Source organism: Emydura macquarii, unplaced genomic scaffold (assembly GCF_026122565.2).
Source record: "Emydura macquarii macquarii isolate MOO-44397 ecotype Brisbane River unplaced genomic scaffold, CSIRO-AGI_Emac_v2 contig_2418, whole genome shotgun sequence".
Taxonomy (NCBI): domain Eukaryota; kingdom Metazoa; phylum Chordata; order Testudines; family Chelidae; genus Emydura; species Emydura macquarii.
In genome coordinates this window covers 973-23,254 of record NW_027132555.1, presented here as the reverse complement: position 1 = coordinate 23,254, position 22,282 = coordinate 973, and the positions used below count along the sequence as shown (strand labels likewise).

Below are 22,282 nucleotides of genomic sequence, written 5' to 3'. Positions count from 1 at the left end.
TTTGGGGAAGCAGAATGAAAGCCATTACAAAATGGATTTGATAACATCCACCCCCTTAGCGAAAGGGATGTGCAATGTCATTTCAATCAGTTAGGCAATAAGCAAACAGATCCATCAATCAATTAATAGAAGGTAGTTAACTACACACACCCATCTGATAACTTCTCTAGGTATTAGCAGATCAGTGGGACAAATATGGGGTGTGTAACTGCTACCTCATTTCATCTGGAATTGCTCGACAGTCCCTATTTTGTCTCATAACCAGGCTTGGCAGAATTCCATGTTTCTCTCTTTATACATCTCAATGGAGAACGCTCATGTTGATTTTTAAAGAATTTTTTTCTGATCCATTTACATTTTCATAGTAGCACAAAGTCAAGGGGGCGGAGCAGACAATTATTTAGTGACAGGAAACGTTGAGGTTCCAAAAGTAACCGCTGTGTAAACCACTAAACCGGATATTGTCAACATCACATGTCAAAATACGGAACCCGCATGTCCTTCTAGCCACAAACCATCCCTGGTTTTACCATCCGGTTCCTAGCCCGTCTGTAACCAGCCCAGCTCACAAGTCTAACCCTGGATTGTGGCTTTATTAAAGTCTCTCGCAGCACTTTTCCCACGGTACCGAGCTGCACTGTTTGATCATCCACAGCAATTTTTCCCCGACGGTTCGCGTGCAGCGAAATCGCTGTTTGCCAACATGGACCGAGACACACCGAGTCCTGCCCGGCCTGTTCATCACCTGCCCGGGCAGAGGGAGCCGGGAGGAGAAAGTGCAGCAGTTCCCTTAGTACGAGTCCCCTGGGCGCATGCAGGGAGCCCATTTCTCTCTGCCCGGCCCCTTGGCCCGTCACTGCCCCTGCCCCGCGGGGTAGAAAACGCTGCCCGGTGACAATCCTGCCCTGCCTGGTCCACACGCGCCTCGCCACCGACCCAGCGCCAGCCGCACCCGGCCTGGGACGGGGTCAGCAAACCAGAGAATCGCTTCCCTCCAACAGCGAGGAAGGAAAGAACAGAGGAAGGAAGCCGGCCTGTCCCGGGGTCAGGGACTCCGCCTGGGTCCCTGCGGCAGCTTCGCTTCGCCTCGCCCGCAGCCCCTGCTCGTCCGCCTCTTCCCGCCTGGCTTTTTAATTCCCTTCTCTCCTCCCCCATTTCCTCCTCCTCTTTTGTCTCCACCCACCCACCCCCGGCACTGATCACTTGGTGCTGCCTTCGTGGGCGATTTCTGTGTGGTTCAATCCCCTGCGCCGCGCCGCCCCAGCTCTCCCTGCAACCCCTGGCTCGTAACTGGGCAAATGAGCTGGGAGCAGAGCTGGATTCACAGACAGCAGGGGGGAGGCAGGACGGAGCCAGCCCGACTCCCCCACCCTGTCTGCAGCTCCCTGCTCACCTGGTCCGCAGCCCCCCGGCCAGCTCGGCGCAGGACAGATCAGCCACGGAAGGTTAGTTTCACCCGGGTTTGCAGAGCAGCCCCAGGGCTGGAGGAGCAGCCCCAGCAATCCGGAGAAGCAGCAAGAAGACGCTGGGTCCAAGTTACAGGAAAACTGTTCTGACTCCTCCCCCTGCTCTGATTGGCCGCTCATTGTTTTAGGGCTGGCCCGCCAGGAGCCAAAGAAATCCCAGGCTCCGGAAGCATCAATGATGGACCGTGGAAGCCAACAGCGGCCCTGGCCAATCCCAGCAGCGCTCGGAGCCCGGCGTCAAGCCCACAGGCGGCTCCAGCCAGGCGCGCGACAGACTGTGGTTTCCCCGGGTCCCGGAGCCCGGGCAGGACCTGCAGAAATAAGGCGGCTCCCAGCGGGGCGGGCGGTGAGAGCAGGGCCCAGCAGCCCGGGGCGGATCGATGAGCCGCTCCCCAGCGTGACCCGCGTGCGGCGCTGCCTCGCCCCTTCCTGCGAGGAACAGCGGGGGCGCCTGACTCAGGTTTCCCGCAGCCCCTCTGAGGCCAGGACAACACACGCCACCCGAGTAACCGTCATTCACCTGCTCCTGGGCCTCCCCCTGCTCACTGTGGGTCCGCACGGGTGGCCCTGGGCTTTGAGTCAGCCGCCTTCATTTCCTTCACAGCCTCTGGTGAGGAACCCGACACACACACACCCACACACACACACTCCGCCTGCTCCTCCAGCACACTCTGCACGGGAGTAATATCCTCTGTTTGCCAAAACAGGATCTTTATCAGGACGATTCACAATTCATCACTACCCCATTGAAGCCTGCAGTCGCACTGCACTACCCCCGAGCTCCCATGTGCTAGGCTCTTCTATGGACCCCATTACAACAGCATCTAGTCACCCTGACCCTTTCATGTGTTTAGCCCGACAAGGCAGGGCAGTGCTCCCTATATTATCCCTGTTACAGATGGGAACCAAGGCCCAGGTTCATTTCAGTGGGACTTAGGCAACCTTAATACCATGGAAGAGCTGGACCTAAGAGACTCACTCAAGGTAGTGGAGGGAATCAAAGCCGGGTTTTGCAGGTCCCAGACTAACATCCTAATGCCTGGGCCATCCTTCCGCGCTTCAAGGCAGGGAGGCCTGGACACACAAAGGGCGATGTGATGCCGAGTCCCAACACCCAACTGGGACTTCGAGAAAGATCACGGGAACAACAGCGGGATCCAGCAAGCCTGAGTTCAGCCCCCAGGCTTCCCTACACCATGAATGGGGAGGGAGAGAGATTGGCATTCACAGCAGCCAGTATGCTAGGCAGGGAGACACCTAATGAAGCCAATGGGAGATGAGAAGGGTCTGCCCTAAGCCCCACCCCTCTGAGGGAGCATGGCAGCCAGACACCCAGCTCTGCTAGCTATCCACGCAGGGCATGCCTCTCCGGAGTGAATGTGAGCCGCCTGCGCAGTTTCATGTGAGATAGAGATAGGCAGGTGTCTGTCTCCATGCCAAGCAGCTGGGCGGGGAAGATGCCTATGAGCTGCCAACTTGAGGCTATGAAAAAAGCCTGCAGCAGCCTAGGATTGCGTTAGCGAGGTATTTCCAGGGAAGCATTAGCGCCGTTCGTTAGTACTGACCGTCAGGGCAGGGCAGCGCTGGAATAAATTGCCCAGGGAGGCTGTGGAATCTCTGTCATTGGAAATCTTTAAGAGCAGGTTGGACAAACACCTGTCAGGGAAGGTCTAGATAATACTTAGTCCTGCCTTGAGTGCAGGGGACTGGACTAGAAGACCTCTCGAGGCTACGATTGTATGGTTATACAAAGCAGGCGTGAGAGCTGCTCTGGAATACTGCGTGGGCAGGTCTGGTCTCCCATGATTAAGAAAGATGAATTCACACTGGACCAGGTGCAGGGAAGGGCTACGAGGCTGATGCGAGGAATGGGAAACCTGCCTTATGAGAGGAGACTTAAGAAGCTTGGCCTATTAACCCGAACCCAAGGAAGGCTGCGGGGAGATGATTGCTCTCTGTTAGTACATCAGAGAGATCAACAGCAGGGAGGGGAAGGAGTTATTTGAGTCAAGGACCCATGTTGGCTCGAGAACAAATGGACATAAACTGTCCATCAATACATATGGGCTTGAAATTAGATGGTTTCTAACCGGCAGAGGAATGAAGTTCTGGAGCAGCAGGGCCAAAACACCTAATTTGTTTTAAGACTGAGCTTGACAAGTTTGAGCCGGGGTCAGTGTGATGAGACGGCCTACAATAACGTGTAGCCGATCTGCGATGGAGGGCTCCAAATATGCCCAGCGGCCGGTGATGGGATACGAGATGGGCAGAGCTCGGAGTTAGTGCAGAGAATTCCTTCCCAGGTGTCTGGCCGGTGGCTCTTGCCCACGTGCTCAGGGTCTAACTGATCGCCAGCTTTGGAGTCGGGAAGGAATTTTCCTCCATGTCTGGCAGAGACCCTGGGGAGGTTTTCATCTTCCTCTGCAGCACAGGACACAAGTCATTTGCTGGTTTGATCGAGTGTCAATGGTGGATTCCCTGTCACTTGAAGTCTTTATGGATAGAAAGACAGAGGGATGGGGATGGATGGACAGAAACAGAGGGAGGGGTGAGCATAGGATGGATGGATGTCTAGAAAGCTAGGTGTGTATGGGGATAGATGGACAGACACACAGATGATAACATCCTGCTGGAGCTGCCCCTGCAGGGATGGGGCCCTGGGAACAGAGGCCAAGGGGCTCATTCAGATACATTTTCGGGCTAGGATTTTCACAGCTGCCTAGGGTGTTTGGACACTCTGTTCCCATTAATTGTTAATAAAAGGGTGTCCAAACCCAATAAGTGGCTTTGACATGCCCAGCCTAAATCACTAGCTCTGGGATTGGGGTGGGAGGACAAAGGTGCTATTAAACCATCATTAGCCTCCGCACTCTCTGTGTGCCACACGCAGCTCAGCTGGAACGGAGGGGCTGGGTGTGAGAGAGAGAGCGAGGTATGTGAAGGGAGGGATGGACAGACAGCTGTCTCTGGGGATTGCCAGACAGATACAACAGCCTGTAGTTCTGGGGCTGACATAGATGAAGACTTGGATGTGCAAGACCAGAGCGTTACAGTCACCAGCTGCCTGTCGCACACTCACTGCAGGAGTTCCTAAAGGACCTGACCCAAGGGTCAAACCAGTTCTGGGTCAGACTATCCGTCCCCTCCCTTCACGAGGCCTGGGCCTGGCTGGATCTCACCCTGTGAGCGATTCCTTGAGTCAAACACTTTCCCTCCCCCCTGTGGGCGGAAGGGACCGGGGGAGGTTTGGAGGAAGGTTGGGATCCCAGTGGGAGCCCGGCTCAGTGTCAGATGATGCCGGGACCCCAGGAGGGATGATGGGGAGCCCAGCTGAGATGGGGGCTAGACGGGAGCAGACAGGCCGTTGGGCAGGGAGAGATTTGTGCATCCCCCAGTGCAGAGGTGGTAGCTGGAGCCCTGTGGTTAGGCTGGAGCAAAGGGGCCAGGCCAGAGCCCTGGGGATCCCCCGGCGCGCGGGGCAGGGGTGGAGGGGAGAAAAGAGCAGCCAGGGAGGAAGCAAGAGACCTGGAGGGGGCAGAGTCTGCACAGCTGGGAGGGGAGGAGACATGGAGCAGGAGAGGGGGATGGGCAGGGTCTAGCACAGCAGGGAGGATGAGGATGGAGCAGATCCTGGGATCTGGTCAGGGAGAGGCTGTCAGAGACCCTGACCAGGCCCCTGACAGCGGTGGAGGGGGCAGTCCCCCAGGGCAGAGCTAGAGGAGAGGTCGGGGACACGAATCCTGATAGAGCAGGGAAGAGCCGCCACCGACTGAGTGTGATTGACCCACCCGCGCTGACGGGGCCCTCTCCTTTGTCCAGCAGGACAAAAACCAAAGCCAGACCCAACAACTGCCATGGCCCTGGCTCTGTCTGCCCTGCCCCGGGGCTGTGACACTGGCGGTGACTCGCTGCAGCTCAGCCCGGCCCGCTGGGAACAGCAGGAAGGGAAACGCCCCAGCCAGCACCAGCCAAACCGGCTTCTCTGAGCTCAGGGAAGGGAAAGTGAAACTAACCCGCAGCGGCTGTTCCCGGCCCCGGCGGAGGAGCCATGGCTGCTGCCGGGGAGCTGGCCGGGAGCTTCCAGGACGAAGTGACTTGCTCCGTCTGCCTGGAGTATTTCACAGAGCCGGTGACTATCGAGTGTGGGCACAACTTCTGCCGAGCCTGCATCAGCCAGTGCTGGGGGGAGTCGGAGCCAAACTTCCCCTGCCCCCAGTGCCGAGAACCCGCCCAGCAGAGACACCTGCGGCCCAACAGGCAGCTGGGCAACGTGGTGCAGTTAGTGAAACGCCAGAGGCTGCAGGTGGTGCCGGAGCCTGAAGGCGGGAGAGTGTGTGAGAGACACCAGGAGGCTCTGAAACTCTTCTGTGAGGAGGATCAAGCCCCCATCTGTGTGATCTGCAGAGAGTCCCGGGCTCACCGCGCTCACACTGTGGTTCCCATCGAGGAGGCTGCCCAGGAGTACAGGGTAGGACGCAGTTATCGCCATGGCTGGGAGTTACAGGCCCAGCCTCTGCACTCACAGAGCCCCTGGCCTGGGTCTGAGCAGCCCCGGATTGGAACCTGGGCAGTGCCCGATCCCGGGACCAAAGAAGGTTCCTGGGGCTGATGGTGCTGGGGAGGAGCCGGGCTGGGCCCAGCAGCTCTGCCCGGGGCATTAACTAGGAGCTCGGGTCAGTCACTTTTCAGTGGGTTGGAGAAGGGAATGTGGTTCCCCAGCCTCTGCTCAGTGACGATCACAGGGCACAAAGCAAGGACCTGAACCAGCCCCCAGAGCCCTTGTCTGTGTTTGCAGGAGCAAATCCTGAGCCGCCTGCAGCGTCTGAGGGAGGAGAGAGAAGAGCTGCAGGGCCTGAAATCCGACTGGGACAAGGAGAGCGAGAGGCTCCTGGTAGGTGCCCTGCCCCGCCCAGCAGGTTTGCACAGGGGCGCCAGCGACAGCAGCAGGGGAGTCTCTGCCCTGTTTGGTGTCTGTAATTCAGGAGGGTGAAGGATTTCCAGGGTCGATGCAGTGAGGGAGTTTAGGGCATTTAAACAGTGCGGGGCAGACTCTGCTCTCAGGTACCTGGTGTAAATCAGGAGTGACCCACTGAAGTCAGTGGGGTTAGGGTCAGATGCTCTGTGACCCTGGTGTTAATTCCCACTGAAGTCAGGGGGTCACACAGGGTAGCTGGGAGCAGCCTCTGGCTCTGCCTCTGTAGCACTGGGGTGAGAGGAGACTAAAACTGCTGAATATGCACAGGTGTCGCAGGGGGTCGGGGGAAGCTGGGGAGACATTTGCTGCTCCCAGGGTTTGAGTGTCAGACATTTCCAGTGATGCCATCGGGTGGTTTGGGCAGCAGCGTTTGCCAAGGCCTGGTCTACACTGAAATCTGTTGCTGGTACCGTGATGGGGTTTGGGGGGATGATTTTTGGTGACATTTTTTACTCCTGGCCAGAGCCCTGGTGTAGACACAGTTCTACTGGCAGAGAAGTGACATGAAACGCTCTGTGCAGCCTGGACAAGGCTTCGTGCCATTTCCCATGATGCCCCGCTCTCCCCATGTTCCTGCCCTGTCCCTGCATCTCTTTGTGCCCCCCAGAGGCAGACTGAAGTGGAGAGGCAGCTGGTGGTGTCTGAGTGTGAGCAGCTGCGCCAGTTCCTGGCTGAACAAGAGCACCTCCTGCTGGCCCGGCTGGGGGAGCTGGACGAGGAGATCGGGAGGAGGAGGGAGGAAAACAGCACCCAGCTGTGCGAGGAGATTTCCCGGCTCAGCGCCCTGATCACGGAGCTGGAGGGGAAGTGTCAGCAGCCGGCGCCTGAACTGCTGCAGGTGAGACTGTGTCAGATGCACCCAGAGCCCAGTGCAGGGAGGGGGCGGCCCCTGAGTCACTTGGGGCTCACAGGGTAACTCAGTGCAGAGAGCGCGGCCTGGGGAGTCTGAAGGGCCAGGGGCCCCGAATCTGCAGAGAGACAGGAGTTTGGGCATCAGGGAGGGAAGGAGAGGGAGGCTGGTGAAAGGCTGTTCCAGCCCCAGGGCTCAGTGCAGGGGCCCGGCTGTTCCTACAGAGCAGCTGGTGGGAAAGGGGCTCTGCTCGCCCTGGCACAGCCCTTTAGTGCCTCCACCCCACTGGGGAGCAGCCTGTGGGGCTGGGGCTGTGGGAGCAGAGTGACCCGTCTGGGGCAGTGGCCGTGCTGGGACGTGGACACTGACTCTCTGCTCTGTCTCTTGTTCCCCTCTAGGGTGTCAGAAGCGCTGTGAGCAGGTACGTTCGGCTCGTCTTCCCCTCATGCCCCGTCGTGCTGGGAAGACGCTCAGAGACCCGACTACAGACCCAGCCCCCAGATCCCTGACCATGGGACGGTCTCACCCTCTGGATCCAGTCCCCCTCCCTCCCCATTGCCCTGGGGCTGCTGGAGCAGTGACTCTGAGACCCATCCTGGGGAGGGGATCGCCCCACAGCTCTGGGCTGGAGAACCCTCACTGGAGCCGGGCTGGCTCAGGGCATCATTACTGGGGCTTGGGCCTGTCACCCCGAGGGACCAGCTGGGACCTGGCCCCAGCTCTGTCATGACCCAAAGACTGTCCAGTGTGAGGGGGGCCCAGGGGCCTGTGGGGAAAGAGCCGAGTGTCCCAGCTCACACCTCAGAGGGGCTATTTCCACGTCCCAGAATGCCTCTCCCAGTGGGGAGTGACCAGGCCCCTTGGAGGCTAAAAGGAGACGCTGAGGAGTGGCTGGGCTTGGAGAATGGGCCCCTCTCTCAGCTCTGGGAGCGACCCTCCAGGTCCTGGTGGGAAACGTGGGCCGGGCCGGGTGTGAGGGGAGCTGGGGCTGGCGCTGCCCAGGCTGTGTTTTCTCTCTGGATGGAGAGAGGCTGCCAGTACCCAGGCTGGGCCCCGGCAGGTTGTGCAGGCACTAAATTCCCTGGGCAGCAGAGGTCACGGCCCTGTTAGCTCTGCCTGTGGCCCCAGCTCCCACCCGCTACCCTTTCTGGCTTTGCGGGGGGACTTAGGGCCGAGGAGGGAGAGGAATAAACACACTCGTGTCTCTGCAGGGGAGAGAAGGCGACATCTCCACATTCGGTGCCCAAATCCCCTGAGCTGGAAAAGAGAATCCGGGATTTCGCTCGAGAGAACAATCTCCAGGTGGCTGTAACGAGATTCCTGGGTAAGGGACGCTCCGAGGGTTTCTCTCTTACAGTGTCCGGGCAGGGACAGGTGGGGGACTCCCACGGGAAAGCTGCAGAGCTGAGACTGCAGGAGGGGAGGCCCCCATTGGTTGGGTTGTTGTCAGTCCCTGAGTGTTCATACTGAGAGGGGCAGATCATTCGCAGTCACTGCCACTCTGGCCTGGCCAGCTGAGCTCAGGGGCTGACTCTCCTGCAGCTGCAGCTGTTCAGAATTTCTGAGTGTTTCTCTGCGGCTCCGATTTGCTGCTCACTGCTCTAGCTCTGCAGTTCAGCCAGCTGAGGTTGAACATGGAGCTGCCACGAGGATCCACAGGGCGAGAATCTGGTCTGTGGGTCCGTGGGCAATTGCTGCATCCACAGCCGCAGCCAGCACTGCTGGTGGGGCAGCCATTGATGGGCTGTGAGCTTGTGGGGCCAAGCACCCCTGGATGTCCTGGGTCCTGCCCAGAGGCCCTGGCTGGCAAGGCTCCCCACCCTTGGCCCAGGCAAGCTGTTTAAGGCCTAGAGGAAACTCCTGGAGGCTGCCTTGGTACAAATGTAATTCCCTGACCTGCTGCTGGGTTAGACCCTCCCTTGGTCTTGCTTCTTTGCCTTGTTCCAGCCCTGTCCCAGCCTTGCTTCTGCCTTGGACCCAGCCCTGCTCCTGCCTTCCTTGACCCCGATAACCTATTCTAACTCTCAGCTCCCATTCCTGGCTCTGGCTCTGGTTTGACCCTCTGCTCGGGCGTTTGGCTTCTGGCTCTGGTTCTGGTTCTGGCCCTTGGTTCCATTTCTCAGCATCTGACGCCTGCTCTGATCGCTGTGCTTGGCTGCCCGTGTCCTGGCTCCTGACAGCCACGCTGCTGGGCTGTGATTGTCTCTGTTTGGAGGAGGGGAGCAGGGGGTTGGTGGATTTCTGAGCTCCAGGGAAGCTGTTCTGAGCAGAAAGGCAGATTTCCCATAAAGACATGGATGGCTGAGAACAGGAGCTTGGCGTGAAAGTGCCTTCCCTGCTGCAACTATCCCTGCGGCAGCGCCCTCCTGCTGGGAAACGAGAGAGTCTCCCTCCAATGTGCCCTACGTGGGCAGAGGGACAAGCGGGATATTTCTTGGGAACGTTGGTAGCTGGTCAGCGTGAGACACGTTATCACAGACAGACTCAGGCCAGGTTGTCAGCTCCCTGGTGTCAGTGGAGCTTTGCTGATTTACACCAGCTGAACATCTGGCCCTAGTGTTTGAGCACCTTAGGGCAGATTTTCAGAGGTATTTAGGTGTGTGGTGGGATTTTCAAACACCCCAGAGCAGGCTAAGCACCTACCTCCCATTGATTTCAGTAGGAGTGAAGTGTCTGAGCTGCTTCAGCACTTGGACAAATCTCCCGAGGTGTCTGTCTGCATCTTTAGGTGCCTAAATCCCAGTGAAAAGCTGCTTCTTGGGTCTTAGGCCTGGTCAGCACCAGAAAATCAGATCGGCAGAACTGTCTGTCAGAGGCATGAAAAATGCACACCCCTAAGTGGCGTAGTTAAGCCAACCTGTGTCCCTGCCTCTCAGGGACGTGGAGTAATTGCACCGATGGGAGAAGCTCTCCGTCGACATAGGGAGCATTTACACTGAAGTGCTACAGTGGGGCAGCTGCAGCAGTGCCACTGTAGCAGTTTAAATGTGGACAAGCCCTTAGTGCCTCTTCTCTCACTGACATCGTATCATCTGGGAGCTGTGATTGAATGATTGTTAGCACTGGTGATACAGGGACTGGGACTCATTATTGATTTTTCTTTTTATCTCTTTTCTTCCAGAGGGGCTGGCTGCAGAGAGAGGTGAGAATCCTGAGTAGCTGTTCTAGGGCAGTGTTACCCACACACTAGGGCACCCCACCCTTTCCCAGTCCGTAGGGCTCCAGGGAAAGGCACCTACTTTTACCCAATTCACACTCTAGGGCTCAGGGTCACCCTCTCCCAATCCATAGGGCTCCGGGCATAATTCTTTGCGGGTTTGCAGGATCTTTTACCTGTGAAGAGCCTTACACAGTAATATCCCTATTCTCTCTTTATTAATAATTACCAAACATAGTACACATGCTAAGCATACAGGGCTATGCTCACCAATCCTGATCAGGCAGGCGGACTTTCCCTGTTAGCCAGGCAAGATCAGTCTCACCTGGATTTTGCTTGCTGCATGTCAGGGTTGTGGAGAGGATTTTAGCAGGTCTGATCTTGGGCGGTGTCTTGGAGGTGGATTCTTCTTCTTCCTTTCAGGTCTTCTTTTTTTCTTTTCCCCTTTTCTTCTTCTAGCTGGTCTGCCTCTTGGACCAGTTTGTATAGTGAAACATGAGTCCTGCTTAGCTACACCTTAACCAATCATATTACAAAATAAATCTTTGACCAATCTTAACATATTGCAAAATAATTATTTGACCAATCATACCCGACCAGCTTAATTAACCAAACATAGTTCTCTTAGTTATGCAACAGCCAGAAACAGTCAAAAAACCAAACAGGAATCATTCAGATACACAATAGAGAAGTGGGTCCCATACAGACAAAACAATAAGAAGTGTAGATTTTACAACCACCATCTGAGGAAGTGGGTCATAGGCCACGAAAGCTTATGCCTGCAGAAATTAAATGTGTTAGTTTTTAAAGTGCTACAGGACTCCCGGGGTTTTTTTACTGTTGATAAGTGATACCTTGCCAGACAGAATTCTATCGGACAAAGCTTTCTTTAAGCATGTTAAGATCTGTTTCTTTATCTGGTGTGGTTGGTACTATTAGGACAGTAGCAGTTTCTTAACAGCCCGATACTCCATTGTCTGGATGTAATGTCAGGAGGGTGAAGATGTGACTGCATGCTGCTTAGCTTATGGCTGCTGTCTCCCCTACTCTGGCTGTTACTGCTTAGCCAAAATACAAGGCCACAGACCTTACAGCAGGGCACAGCAGCTGCTGGGAGCCTGTTCCCCTGTATGGAGCAGCCCCTGGGCTGGGCGGGTGTGAAGTGATCTGCACAGGAGAGAAACCCAGCAGGTGAACGTGGGAGAAGAACATGGGCCAGAAAAGACAAAACAGAGTCAGAACCTGTCCAGCCCTGGGCTGTTGTGAGACGGTGCAGAGCTGGGTGCGGTGGGAACAGGCCCATGTACCTGGCTAGAGCGGCTGCTGCACCGTCAGGGCTGTTTCTGTCGGGACAGCAGGGTCTGCCCCCCCCTGCACTAGACCCCCGCTCCGGGTGCCCCTGCGGTGTGAATTCTCACCTCTCTCTCTGCTGGTTTGTTCCAGGACTCAGAAGAGCCCGAGGATTCACAGGTAACCGAGGCCAAACCTGTGTCAGTGACTCCAGCCCCTCCCCTGGCAGAGATTCACTCCCTGCAGCTGCTCCTGGCACCAGCGCCCCGTAGTGCCCGAAACCTGGGCTCCCTCCCTGTGACCGGCCAGAGTCAGCACATCCCGGCTCCCCTCCCACCGGCCAGTTCTGACCCCGGCCATGAGCCTGTTGGGATCCTGAGCTCATCTTCCCAGTGCCTCATCCTAGGGAATCACTGACCCTGGGGAGCATCCTGTCCCCTCCCCCTGTCACCTGTCCTGGGCAGGGCACCCCAACCTGTCACCCCTCCTGGGCAGAGTCCCAGGCCCTGAGAGACTCGCTGGCTGCCCCAGGCTGGCCAGGCCCAGGGTGTCCAGCAGGGTCGTTGGTGCTGGCACCGCGTTCGCTGCCAGATCCCCCAGCCCCTGACCCAGCCTGGCCTGTTGTCCAGCGCTGACCCCCCCCTGCAGGTGGGGACGCTGCTGCTTTGATGGTTGAGCCCCCATCTCTGCTGCTGCTGCGCTCGCTGGCTGAGCCCGTGCTGGAACCAGTGCAGCGCTGCTGGGGTAGCTCCTTCCCTTGGCACCTGGATTATTCGTGTCTGGGGCGAGTGGGCAGGAACCAGCTCGGAGACACGTCCTGTGCTGCACCCAGAGGGCAGAGACCAGCCTGGGGCGGGCAGCCAAGTGCCATTGGGCTGGGATTAACCCTTTCCTTCCAGCCACCCCACCAGCCCTCAACCAGTCAGTGCCACTCGATTTCCCCCCCTCTGTGATCCCAGGGACCCACGTCTGGCACTCGGAGAGTGGCTGGGTGACTGTGTGGGACAGAGTAACTAGGACACTCTGCAGTGGGGAAGGCCCAGCGCTGTCACGCAGCCCCTAGGGGCTGGGCAGGGAGTGTTATTACTGACATAGCACCCACCAGTGAGCCAGGCTCTGCAGAGACAGAACAAGGGGCTGCCGGCCCCGCACAGCTCCTGGTCTGAGAGCAGACAAGGCCCAGCAGGGGGAGCAGCAAACTCTGGGGAGGGGAAGTGAGGGTCTGAGTGTGGGACCAGCGACACCCTGGGCTTGTCTGGCTGGGTCGGGCAGAGGGTTTTGTAGAGACCCGGCTGGCTCCGTGCTGGGCCCTGGGTCACCCCCAGTTCAGCATCCAGCCAGTAGGGGGCTCCGTACCCCCAGGCGCAGGGCAGGGCAGGGGCAGCCTGAGGTCAGTGGGGAGGGGGAGGCTCAGGTTCGCATTCTGGCGCCGGCTCCGCTGGGGTCAGACTCCGCGGTGAGGGGCCCACACAGCCAGACTGGGGAGAGCCAGGTTCTGTCCGTGGGGGAAGGGGCAGCAGCTCTGTTACATGGTGCCAGTTTCACAGAATTGCCATGGGGAGGCGCCCTGGGGCATCCCCCTCAGCTGCCTCAGGGTGGCCTGCAAGCTCCCTGCCTCAGTTTCCCCTCTTCAGCACTCCTGAAATTACTCGACACAGACCAAAAGATCTGAGACAAAAGTCCCTGCTGGAGTTCACTTGGCCTCTGCCCTTGGAACCTGCCCCTCCCTTTGCCCACTGCCATCCTGGCACCTCCCCCTGCCCCCAACCACCCTCTGCACCCTGGAGCCCCCCATCACTTCACCCCCACACACCCTGTCAGCCATTTCTCCCCTTTCCCCCCTCGGCTCCTATGTCTCCCCTGATCCCCTCTTCCACCCTGGGGTCCATCCCTGTCTCGACTCCCCCTGGCCCCTACCCCTCTCTGCTCACTGGTGCCATCCCCTCTCCCCCTCCTTGTTTCTGCCCTCTGCTCAACCCCCCTCAATCCTCCTGGCACCTACCCTTTCCCTTGCCCCCGTTTTACTCCCCTGATGCCTGCCCCTTCCTCTGGATTATTGTACATCTCTGCACACCCCTATTTTCACCCCCCTCTGCAACTGGCACCCACTTCTCCCCTCTCCCCTTCCCGCCTTTTGCCTGCCCCTTCCTTTTCCTCCTCCTGTCCCGCTGGCACCCGTCCCTTCCCCCTCTACCTTCTGACGCCTGCTCCTCCCTTTGCCCCTTGTTGAACCTGGTGCCTGCCCCATCCCACGCCCCACCACTGTCCCCCCAGCACCTGCCTCTCCCCCAATCTGCCCCCCCCGGTGCCTGCCTCTTTCTTCTCCCACCCTGACCCCCAACCCTTCCCCAGCACAAGCCCCTTCCTTCTCCCCGTCCCTGCCCCTCTCACTCCCCTCACCCCCCTCTACCTCCTTGGTTCCTGCCCCCCTCGCTCCCTCTAGTCCCCTGTGGCCAGCCCCTCCCTTTGCTCCTTCTTTGCCCTCTGGGGCCCTTCTCTACCCTCGCCCCATTTCCCGCCCTCCGGCAAACCCCTTCCCTCACCCCTATTTGTGGCCCCTGGTGTCCACCCCTCCCCCACTCCCTTTACCCTCTGGGTCCCACCCCTCCCCTTATCTTCCCTCTGCCCTCCTGATACCCACCCCTCCCTTTGCTCCCCACTGCCCCCCTAGGGCCTGTCCTTCCCACCCGTCTCTTCTGAGCCCCCTGTGCTTATCTGCTTCTTCGCCCCCCATTTTCCTTCTTGCTCCTGCTCCTCCCCTCTGTGCCCTCCTTGCATCCACCCTTCCACTAGCCCCCCTCAGCCCTCCTGGTGCCTGCCCCTTCCTCACTCCCCCCTGCCCATGGCACCCACCTCTAACCTGCTTCCCCTCTGCCTCTTGATGTCTGCCCCTTCTCTCACTCCCCTGTTGCCCCCTGGGGTCTGCCCTTTCCCTCCCCCATCTCCCTTTTAGTGCCCACCACACCCCTCACCCCCCCCATGCCCCTCTGGTACCTGCCCCACCCCTCACCCCCTTTTTCCCCTTGTCACCTGCACCTTCCCCCGCCCCATCCTTGGCCCACCTGGTGCCCCCCACTCTCCTCATGACCCCTCTGCCATTGGGGGCTGCCCCTTCCCCCGCTCCCTCTAGTCCTCTGGGGCCAGCCCCCCCTTTCACTGCCCCTCTGCCTCCCTGGGGCTCCTCTTCCGCCTTAGCCCCCCTGACACCCGCCCCTGCCATCACCCCACTCTGCCCCCTGGCACCTGCCCCAGCCCTCGCTCTGCCCTGCAGTGATCACCCCTGCCCTAGACACCCCCAGTGCCCCCAGGCTTGTGCTTCACTCTGTGCCCCTGGTGCCTTCCCAACCCCTCCTCCCCCCACCGCTGGCACCTGACCCTCCTCTTCACTCCCCTCTGCCCCCTAGATCCCACCCCTCTTCTCATTCCCCAGCCCCTTGGAATCTGCCCCTCCGTTCACTCCCCTCTACTCCCTTGTGCCTGACCCTCCCTTCTTCCCCTCCCAGAATCAGCCTGTCCCTTCCCCTGTCCCTGGACTGTCCTCCCCTGCCCTGCCCCCGCTGACACCTTCCCACCCCACCCCTGCCCCGCTCCTGCTCTCCTTCCCCTCAAGTTCGCTCCCACGGGCAGAGGGGCCCTGACTCCCCTTAACGGGCAAAACCCCCCCCCCCCAGCCGTTAACGGGGACGCTGGTTAATTTCCCTTTGATCCCCGTGACCAGCCCCTGCCCCGGCCCTAACTCTGTGACTCTCTCCCCAGTGGACGTGACTCTGGATCCAGACACGGCAAATCCCTGGCTCATCCTGTCTGAGGATCGGAAACGTGTGAGACTCGGAGACACACGCCAGGATCTGCCCCACAGTCCTGAGAGATTTGATTATTGGCTCTGTGTGCTGGGCGCTGAGGGGTTCCCGGGCGGGAGGCGTTACTGGGAGGTGGAGGTGGGAGACAAGACTGACTGGGACCTGGGGGTTTGTAGGGAATCTGTGAGCAGGAAGGGACTGGTCACACTCTCACCAGAGGATGGATACTGGGCCATGCGGCTGAGGGATGGGGAATATGAGGCCTGCACCTCCCCCCAAACCTCCCTCCCGGTGAGCGTCAGGCCCAGCCGGGTGGGGATTTTCCTGGACTATGAGGCAGGCGAGGTCTCATTTTACAATGTCACTGACAGGTCCCAGCTCTTCACTTTTACTGACACCTTCTCTGGGATGCTTCACCCTTACTTCAATCCTGGTGTCAGTGCTGGGGGTAAAAACATGGCTCCCCTGATCATCTGCCCGGTCCCAGCCCAGACCCAAGGGAATCTCTGTCCCTGACAGCGACACCCACGGCAGAGACTGTCCCCTCCTAACGCTGGAGGGAGGGTGGGGAGTGGGGAGAGATTTCCTATATTCATTGTACTCTTCCTGTGTGTCTGTGTTCACGCGGGGTGAGGGGGTGGGGAGGTTGGAACAGGTGCCCCTGAGGTAGAAAGGACTTTCTTTGATGCGTTATATTCGTAGGAAATAGTGACAGGCAGCCACTGTCTTCTGCTGCCCTTGCACTTCGCTGCCCTTCCCCATTCCCTACACCCTGGCCCAGGGGTAGCAGATGGTGACGGACGGGGATCAGTCACTCCTGTGAAAATTTCTACCCCTGTGAAATCTTAGTGTAAAATATGGAGAAAAAGAAAAAAGAGAGATTGTTCTAATTTAGAAACTGTTGTTATGTAAGGTGCAAATACCAGAATATTTTAATTTCCATTTCAACAGTATTTCAAAAACAAGCATCAGAATATATATTTAGAAATGGAATTATTTACCGTTTTTTAATTCTTCCTTCAAATCTACATTAAAGTTTTCTATCTCTAAATAGGATCATTTGTATTTCAACTTTGTCTCTTCAAGAAATCCAAAGTATTTATTCTAATAAAATAATTATGATACTATCAGACTGGATTGCTCAGTTTGTGTAACATGTGTCATAAACATCACAAATGCAGCTGGTCTCTCTCCCCCTCTTTATTGTTTTGACTAGTTCCTTCTGGAAGGCAGGGAACATGCAACCTGCTCCTGCAGGACTCGCACTGCACCTTTGAAAAGGAATAGGTGAAAAACTGATGACACTCATAGACTATAAGGTCAGAAGGGACAATTATGATCATGGAGTCTGACCTCCTGCACAATGCAGGCCACCGAACTTCACCCACCCACTCCTGTAATAAACCCCCAACCTAAGACTGACTTATTGAAGTAATCAAATAATGATTTGAAGACTTCAAGGTCTTTAAACAAGGGGATGTTGAAGATACAGAGAATCCACAGCAACTGACCCGTGCCCCATGCTGCAGAGAAAGATAAAAAATACCCCAGAGCCTATGCCAATTTGTCCTGGGGGAAAATTCCTTCCCAACCCCAGATATGCTGATTAGCTATACCCCGAGCATGTGGGCAAGACTCACCAAACAGAAACCGGGAGAAAATTCTCTGTAGTAAATCAGAACACACCCCATCTAACATCCCATCACAGGCCATTGGGCATATTTATGGCTAGTAGTCAACGATCAGTCAGTTGCCAAATTAGGCTGTCCCATATCACTCCTCAGCCTTCTTTTAGTTAGGCTAAACAAGCCCAGCTCTTTGAGTCTCCTTTCATAAGGCAGGTTTTCCATTCCTCTGATCATCCTAGTAGCTCTTTTCTGCACCTGTTCCAGTTTGAATTCATCTTTCTTAAACATGGGAGATCAGAACCACACACAGTATTCCAGATGAGGTCTGACTAACACCTTGTATAATGGTACTAACACCTCTCTATCTCTACTGGAAATACCTCGCCTGATGCATCCTAGGACCGCATTAGCTTTTTTCATGGCCACATCACATTGGTGGCTCATAGTCATCCTGTGATCAACCAATACGCCCAGGTCCTTCTCTTCCTCCATCACTTCCAACTGATGCGCCCCCAGTTTATAGCAAAAGTCCTTCTATTAGTCCCTAAGTGCACAATATTGCACTTTCCACTATTAAATTTCATCCTATTTTTATTGCTCCAGTTTACAAGGACATCCAGATCTTCTTGTATGATATTCCAGTCTTTCTCTATATTAGCAGTACCTCAAAACTTTGTCATCCACAGACTTTATTAGCACATTCCCACTTTTTGTGCCAAGGTCAGTAATAAAAAATAAGATTGGTCCCAAGACCAATCCCTGAAGAACTCCACTAGTAACCTCTCTCTAGCCTGACAGTTCACCTTTCAGTTTAACTTATTGTAGTCTCCACCACATAATAATTAAGCAAAATATTTCAATTAACTCACACAAGATGATATAATAATATTCCTAGAACTTCTGATGGAATTAATTCATGTCATTTCCAACTTTCTAGCTGCATATATTTGGTAATTTAGATCTGACCCTCCCTTTCTTGTTCACTTTCCCACAAAAATTAACAAAATATGGTTCCCAACCTCAAATGATATTTTCCACAATACAGAAATCTCTTCTCCCATATGCAATTCCATAAAAGTTCATTGGGAAACCTTTCTTCTTCTTCATTCATCAGTCCAAAGGGTGATATTTTTGTGGTCATGTGAGATTTAGAGCACAAAGAAAATAAAGTTGTTCCAAGAAATGTATCCAATTGCTCTGGTTTCTGCCCACCATCTCCTGTAATGTGCTATAAAAATACTGATTCAGTGGTCTAATTTTTTGAAATTAGTGATTGTACCTAATTACTGAGTAGAGTACAAGGAGAGGCACATCATATGGCATTGCTATGAGTACTTATTTGTTTTCTCCTGATGCAGTATGAACATTGTCAATGTAGTTTAATTTTGAAGATTTATGCAAAATATTCAGTTCATGGCAGAGCGTCCTCTCCTTACCCCTTGATTATTGGAAAATAAATACCCTGAAATTACCCTCTGATGAATTCATTTGGCTTTTCATCCTGTTTGCTGGTTTCTAGGTGACATGGGCTGGTGAAGCGACATGTTAATCCCAGTTTTTCACACAGGGAAAGGTTAAGTTGAAAATAGATAATTTTTCCATAGATTTTCCTTCAGAAATACCTTTGTTCCTCTCCCTATTTCCCACTGAAATTATGGGTAATTATTGGGGTTTCTTATCCAATCTTACTGTGTTATTACATAGGAAAATATGTTGGCAAGCAGGTTAATGTACAAAATCATTCTTGGTACCTGAAGAGACATAAAAAGATGTTGTCATCCACAATTTACAGCACACACTGTCCTGCAGACAATGGTGGGGATGTTCATTTGTAAATATCTGACTGTGGATGGGCTCCCCCGTCAGCTCCTGGAGCCCCTGGCTAATGGCCCTCTGTGTGTGAATTAAGCAGCACGTACAGTGCACCTGGCTACCTGCACCAAGTGTGTTTATTACTTTTTATGCTCCAAGTGCATGACAGCACAACAGTAGTTATGTGGAGCCCCCTTTCTGCTGCCTGGCTCAGCCTTTTATACTGTTGCTTTCTTCTCAGTCACTTCACCAGGCTCCCTACAGGCGCAAGTGATTCCCTCGACCCTTTCAAACTAAAACTACCTCAGTCCTTCCTCCCCTAACTACACCCGTGCCCTGGCTGTTCTAAGTGACCAGGGTGCTGTTTCCAAAGGGCTCAGTGTGTAGCTGCTAACAGCCTCTGTCACACTGCCTTGATTATGTAGGTGGCCAGAGTATGAAAATAACACCCAGTGTAAATCATTACCTCATTATTCAATTCAGAACTTAGATTTGCCAGAATCTGATCTGGTCTTCTGTATCAATATCTAATTTTACAGGGCTTCTTATCCACCTTATGCACTGTAATAGTTAGAAGTGGAAATCCTTCCACCTAGTTTGAAAAATAATCTGTAGCTCTCAGCACATACTGGTATCCCTTCTTCATTACTGGATCAGGACCCATTAAATCCATTCCCAGCAATTCTGAGGGTTTAACAACCTATGTGCAAGGATATAGGTTAGAGTTCTAATTTGGATCTTTCCTTTTTATAAAAATCCCATATGTAGTAAGCAAAGTCAACATTACAATGTGTGGGATTTGTAACAGTTAATGTCTCCACACAGTCAGAATCTAAGTTTTTGTCTTATTTCAAAAGTAAATAAATACAATTCAGGCCAAAGTGCTGCAAGTGAAAACTTGAATAAATACATTGTGTCAGTAGTATGAGTCATCAAGGTAATTGCTTCCCTGAGTCATGCATTCATACACAGGTGCTCTTTTTATAGGCAAGTAGAGGCCTTATTGTGTAGCAATAATAAATTCTGATAATTTAAACAATTAGCTTGGCCAATCTTTAAAAACTTCCATAGTGCTTTTGAAGGCAGTAAATAAGACTTACTACCATGTAGCTGTAATCAGCAATTAAAATATTCCTAATGCATTGACAGTAAAAGCATGATAAACTATGTTTATAAATATGTTAAGGAGAGCTAGGAGAAGTGTAATCCAGATGTAATTCCTTTCCCCCTTTCCAGAAACACAGAAATCTCTCATCCTGGAATGGAGAGACACCTATGATCATATTAACAAGGGAAAAGAGCTTACATTTTCACATCAGATTTATAAACATCTTTCTTTGCAATATACATTTTACTTTTGAATTTAAATAGAAATTAAATGTTTGTAGATGTTGTTTTATTACTTCCCATACCCACTCGTTGAGGTCTTCTGTCATTCTGGGCTAATAATATCTCAGTGTCAGTGCCAGGCTTGTTTTGACTGTTCCTTGATGTCCACTCCTAGCACTGTCATGGAAGAGGTGGAACAGTTCTTGGGTGTGTTTCAAAGTGTTCACGTCCCTCACCTTCCTACCTCTTGCAAAAGGCTTAAGTTTCTCTTCTGGTAAATCAGAGAAGATGGAGATGTGATGATGATGTAAAATATTCCAGTTAAGACATATGTGTGCTATAAGGTATATGTATATAAAAGATATTTGTATAACACATCTGTACAAGCCTTGATGGTTTTTATCAAGGCTATAGATACTGGGAGGTTGTAATTGTATATTAACAGTTTTTAAACTTAGGAATCATTGCTCAGTTGAAATGTGTGGATTGTTTTTGTTCTTTGTGAATACACTGGACAAAATTATTCAGAAATAAAGTCAATTATAGCATATATTTCTAATATTTTTAACTTATATTAATTGGTCATGCAAGAAATTTTGTATTAAAAGAAAAATGCATTTCTCACAGTGGCTATACAAAAGGAAATTTTGTATTAAAAGAAGACATAAAAACAGTGAGCGATAATCACAGTTCCAGTGCTGTGCAGTGAGGAGGGGGCTAGAGGGCAGGGCTCAAGCCAGTTCTGCACAAGGAGAGGTTTGGGCAAGGGGCTCAGGCCAGCCCTGGGGGAGTAAGGGAGGGGGGCTCAGGCCAGCCCCACGCAGTGTCCCATTTTCTGTTTGGGAAAAATGGTCACCCTAGATTTAATTATATTCTTTTCATCACACACACGCAATATATATAGAGAGAGAGTTTGCCTTCCAATAAAAATTTAAAAGAAAATCAATGCAGATTAAGTTGTTGTCATTCATTTATTCATTTGGATATTGGCTATTTTTCTAGTATACCAAAACCTGTGCAATTCTTTCCACAAAAGACTTTCCTTTAGTCACAGAAGAAAGTCTTTCACATCATATTAATTTATATTTGATAACTGCAAATGTTTCTATGTACATATTAACCAAACCTTTTCAAAGTATGACACAAATTGGAGACACACAATCATAGTAAACCACACTTAACGATGCAGCATTCACAGGCCATCACAAGGGTAAGATAGGAAAGTTTGAGCTGTGTGCCTAAATTCCATTTTAGTCTTTGAAAATCTGTCCAGATATGATCAATGGAGACCAAGTTTCATTTAAATTCATCAGGTCACCTATACAATTTTAATTGCATAAACTCATAATTACTGGGGACAAGAAACTTGTAAATTTTTTTTTAAATCTCAGGAATGTCAAGGAGATGTTAAAGTTATTAGAATATTATGTATTTAAAACACCAGAATATCTACTGCAGACCCTTGTATCTACTTTATTGATGTTGATAACATTGAAATGCTTTCCTTGGTGCAGCTTGCAGATATCATAGTTTGATGTAATTCAGAAGAATCTGCGAGAAATAGTGAAACCATGTAACAGACACATTTTATCACCCTAGTGATCACAGGCAGGAGCTACATTTAAAAAGAACAAAGTGACATCACAGATTGTTTGAATTGCCTTGGCCATGGACAATGGTCGATCCCGAGGTGCAGACACAGGGAGGTTGGAATTCTTTGGGCTCATAGCACTTCTTCCGACCGGCACAGAATGTTTGCAGAGAAATTGTCAATGCAGGAGGCCTCTCTCGCTGAAGATTGCTAAATGGGGATGTTGCAGCATAGTGCCTGCACATGGCCACCCCTCACACCTCCCCCATCCATTCGGGCTAACAGTCAACCCACGACCTGACCTTATTAGGGCGTTACCATGGAATCGGCTGCACCTTTGGCTCCCACCTCATATATGAGGAATGTAACTGACCATGGGAGACG

The 22,282-nt window shown here is 53.3% G+C and overlaps 1 protein-coding gene across 1 annotated transcript; it reads left to right on the top strand.

The window, feature by feature from the left end:
* The first annotated feature begins 5,508 nt into the window (after positions 1-5,508).
* Positions 5,509-16,665, top strand: LOC137162031 (zinc finger protein RFP-like). The gene is made up of 7 exons (XM_067561596.1): positions 5,509-5,934; positions 6,262-6,357; positions 7,049-7,279; positions 7,690-7,712; positions 8,503-8,615; positions 11,892-11,918; positions 15,495-16,665. Exons 1-7 carry the CDS (start codon positions 5,515-5,517, stop codon positions 16,052-16,054), a joined length of 1,470 nt encoding a protein of 489 aa, XP_067417697.1. The 5' UTR covers positions 5,509-5,514; the 3' UTR covers positions 16,055-16,665.
* The last annotated feature ends 5,617 nt before the right edge of the window (positions 16,666-22,282 follow it).

What these genes read in the sequence shown, in the direction of transcription:
- LOC137162031 (XM_067561596.1), top strand. Translation starts at nt 5,515, where the DNA reads ATGGCTGCTGCCGGGGAGCTGGCCGGGAGCTTCCAGGACGAAGTGACT. An exon ending in AGGCTGCCCAGGAGTACAGG is followed by an intron (nt 5,935 to 6,261) that starts GTAGGACGCAGT and finishes CTGTGTTTGCAG; the next exon opens with GAGCAAATCCTGAGCCGCCT. An exon ending in AAGAGCCCGAGGATTCACAG is followed by an intron (nt 11,919 to 15,494) that starts GTAACCGAGGCC and finishes CTCTCTCCCCAG; the next exon opens with TGGACGTGACTCTGGATCCA.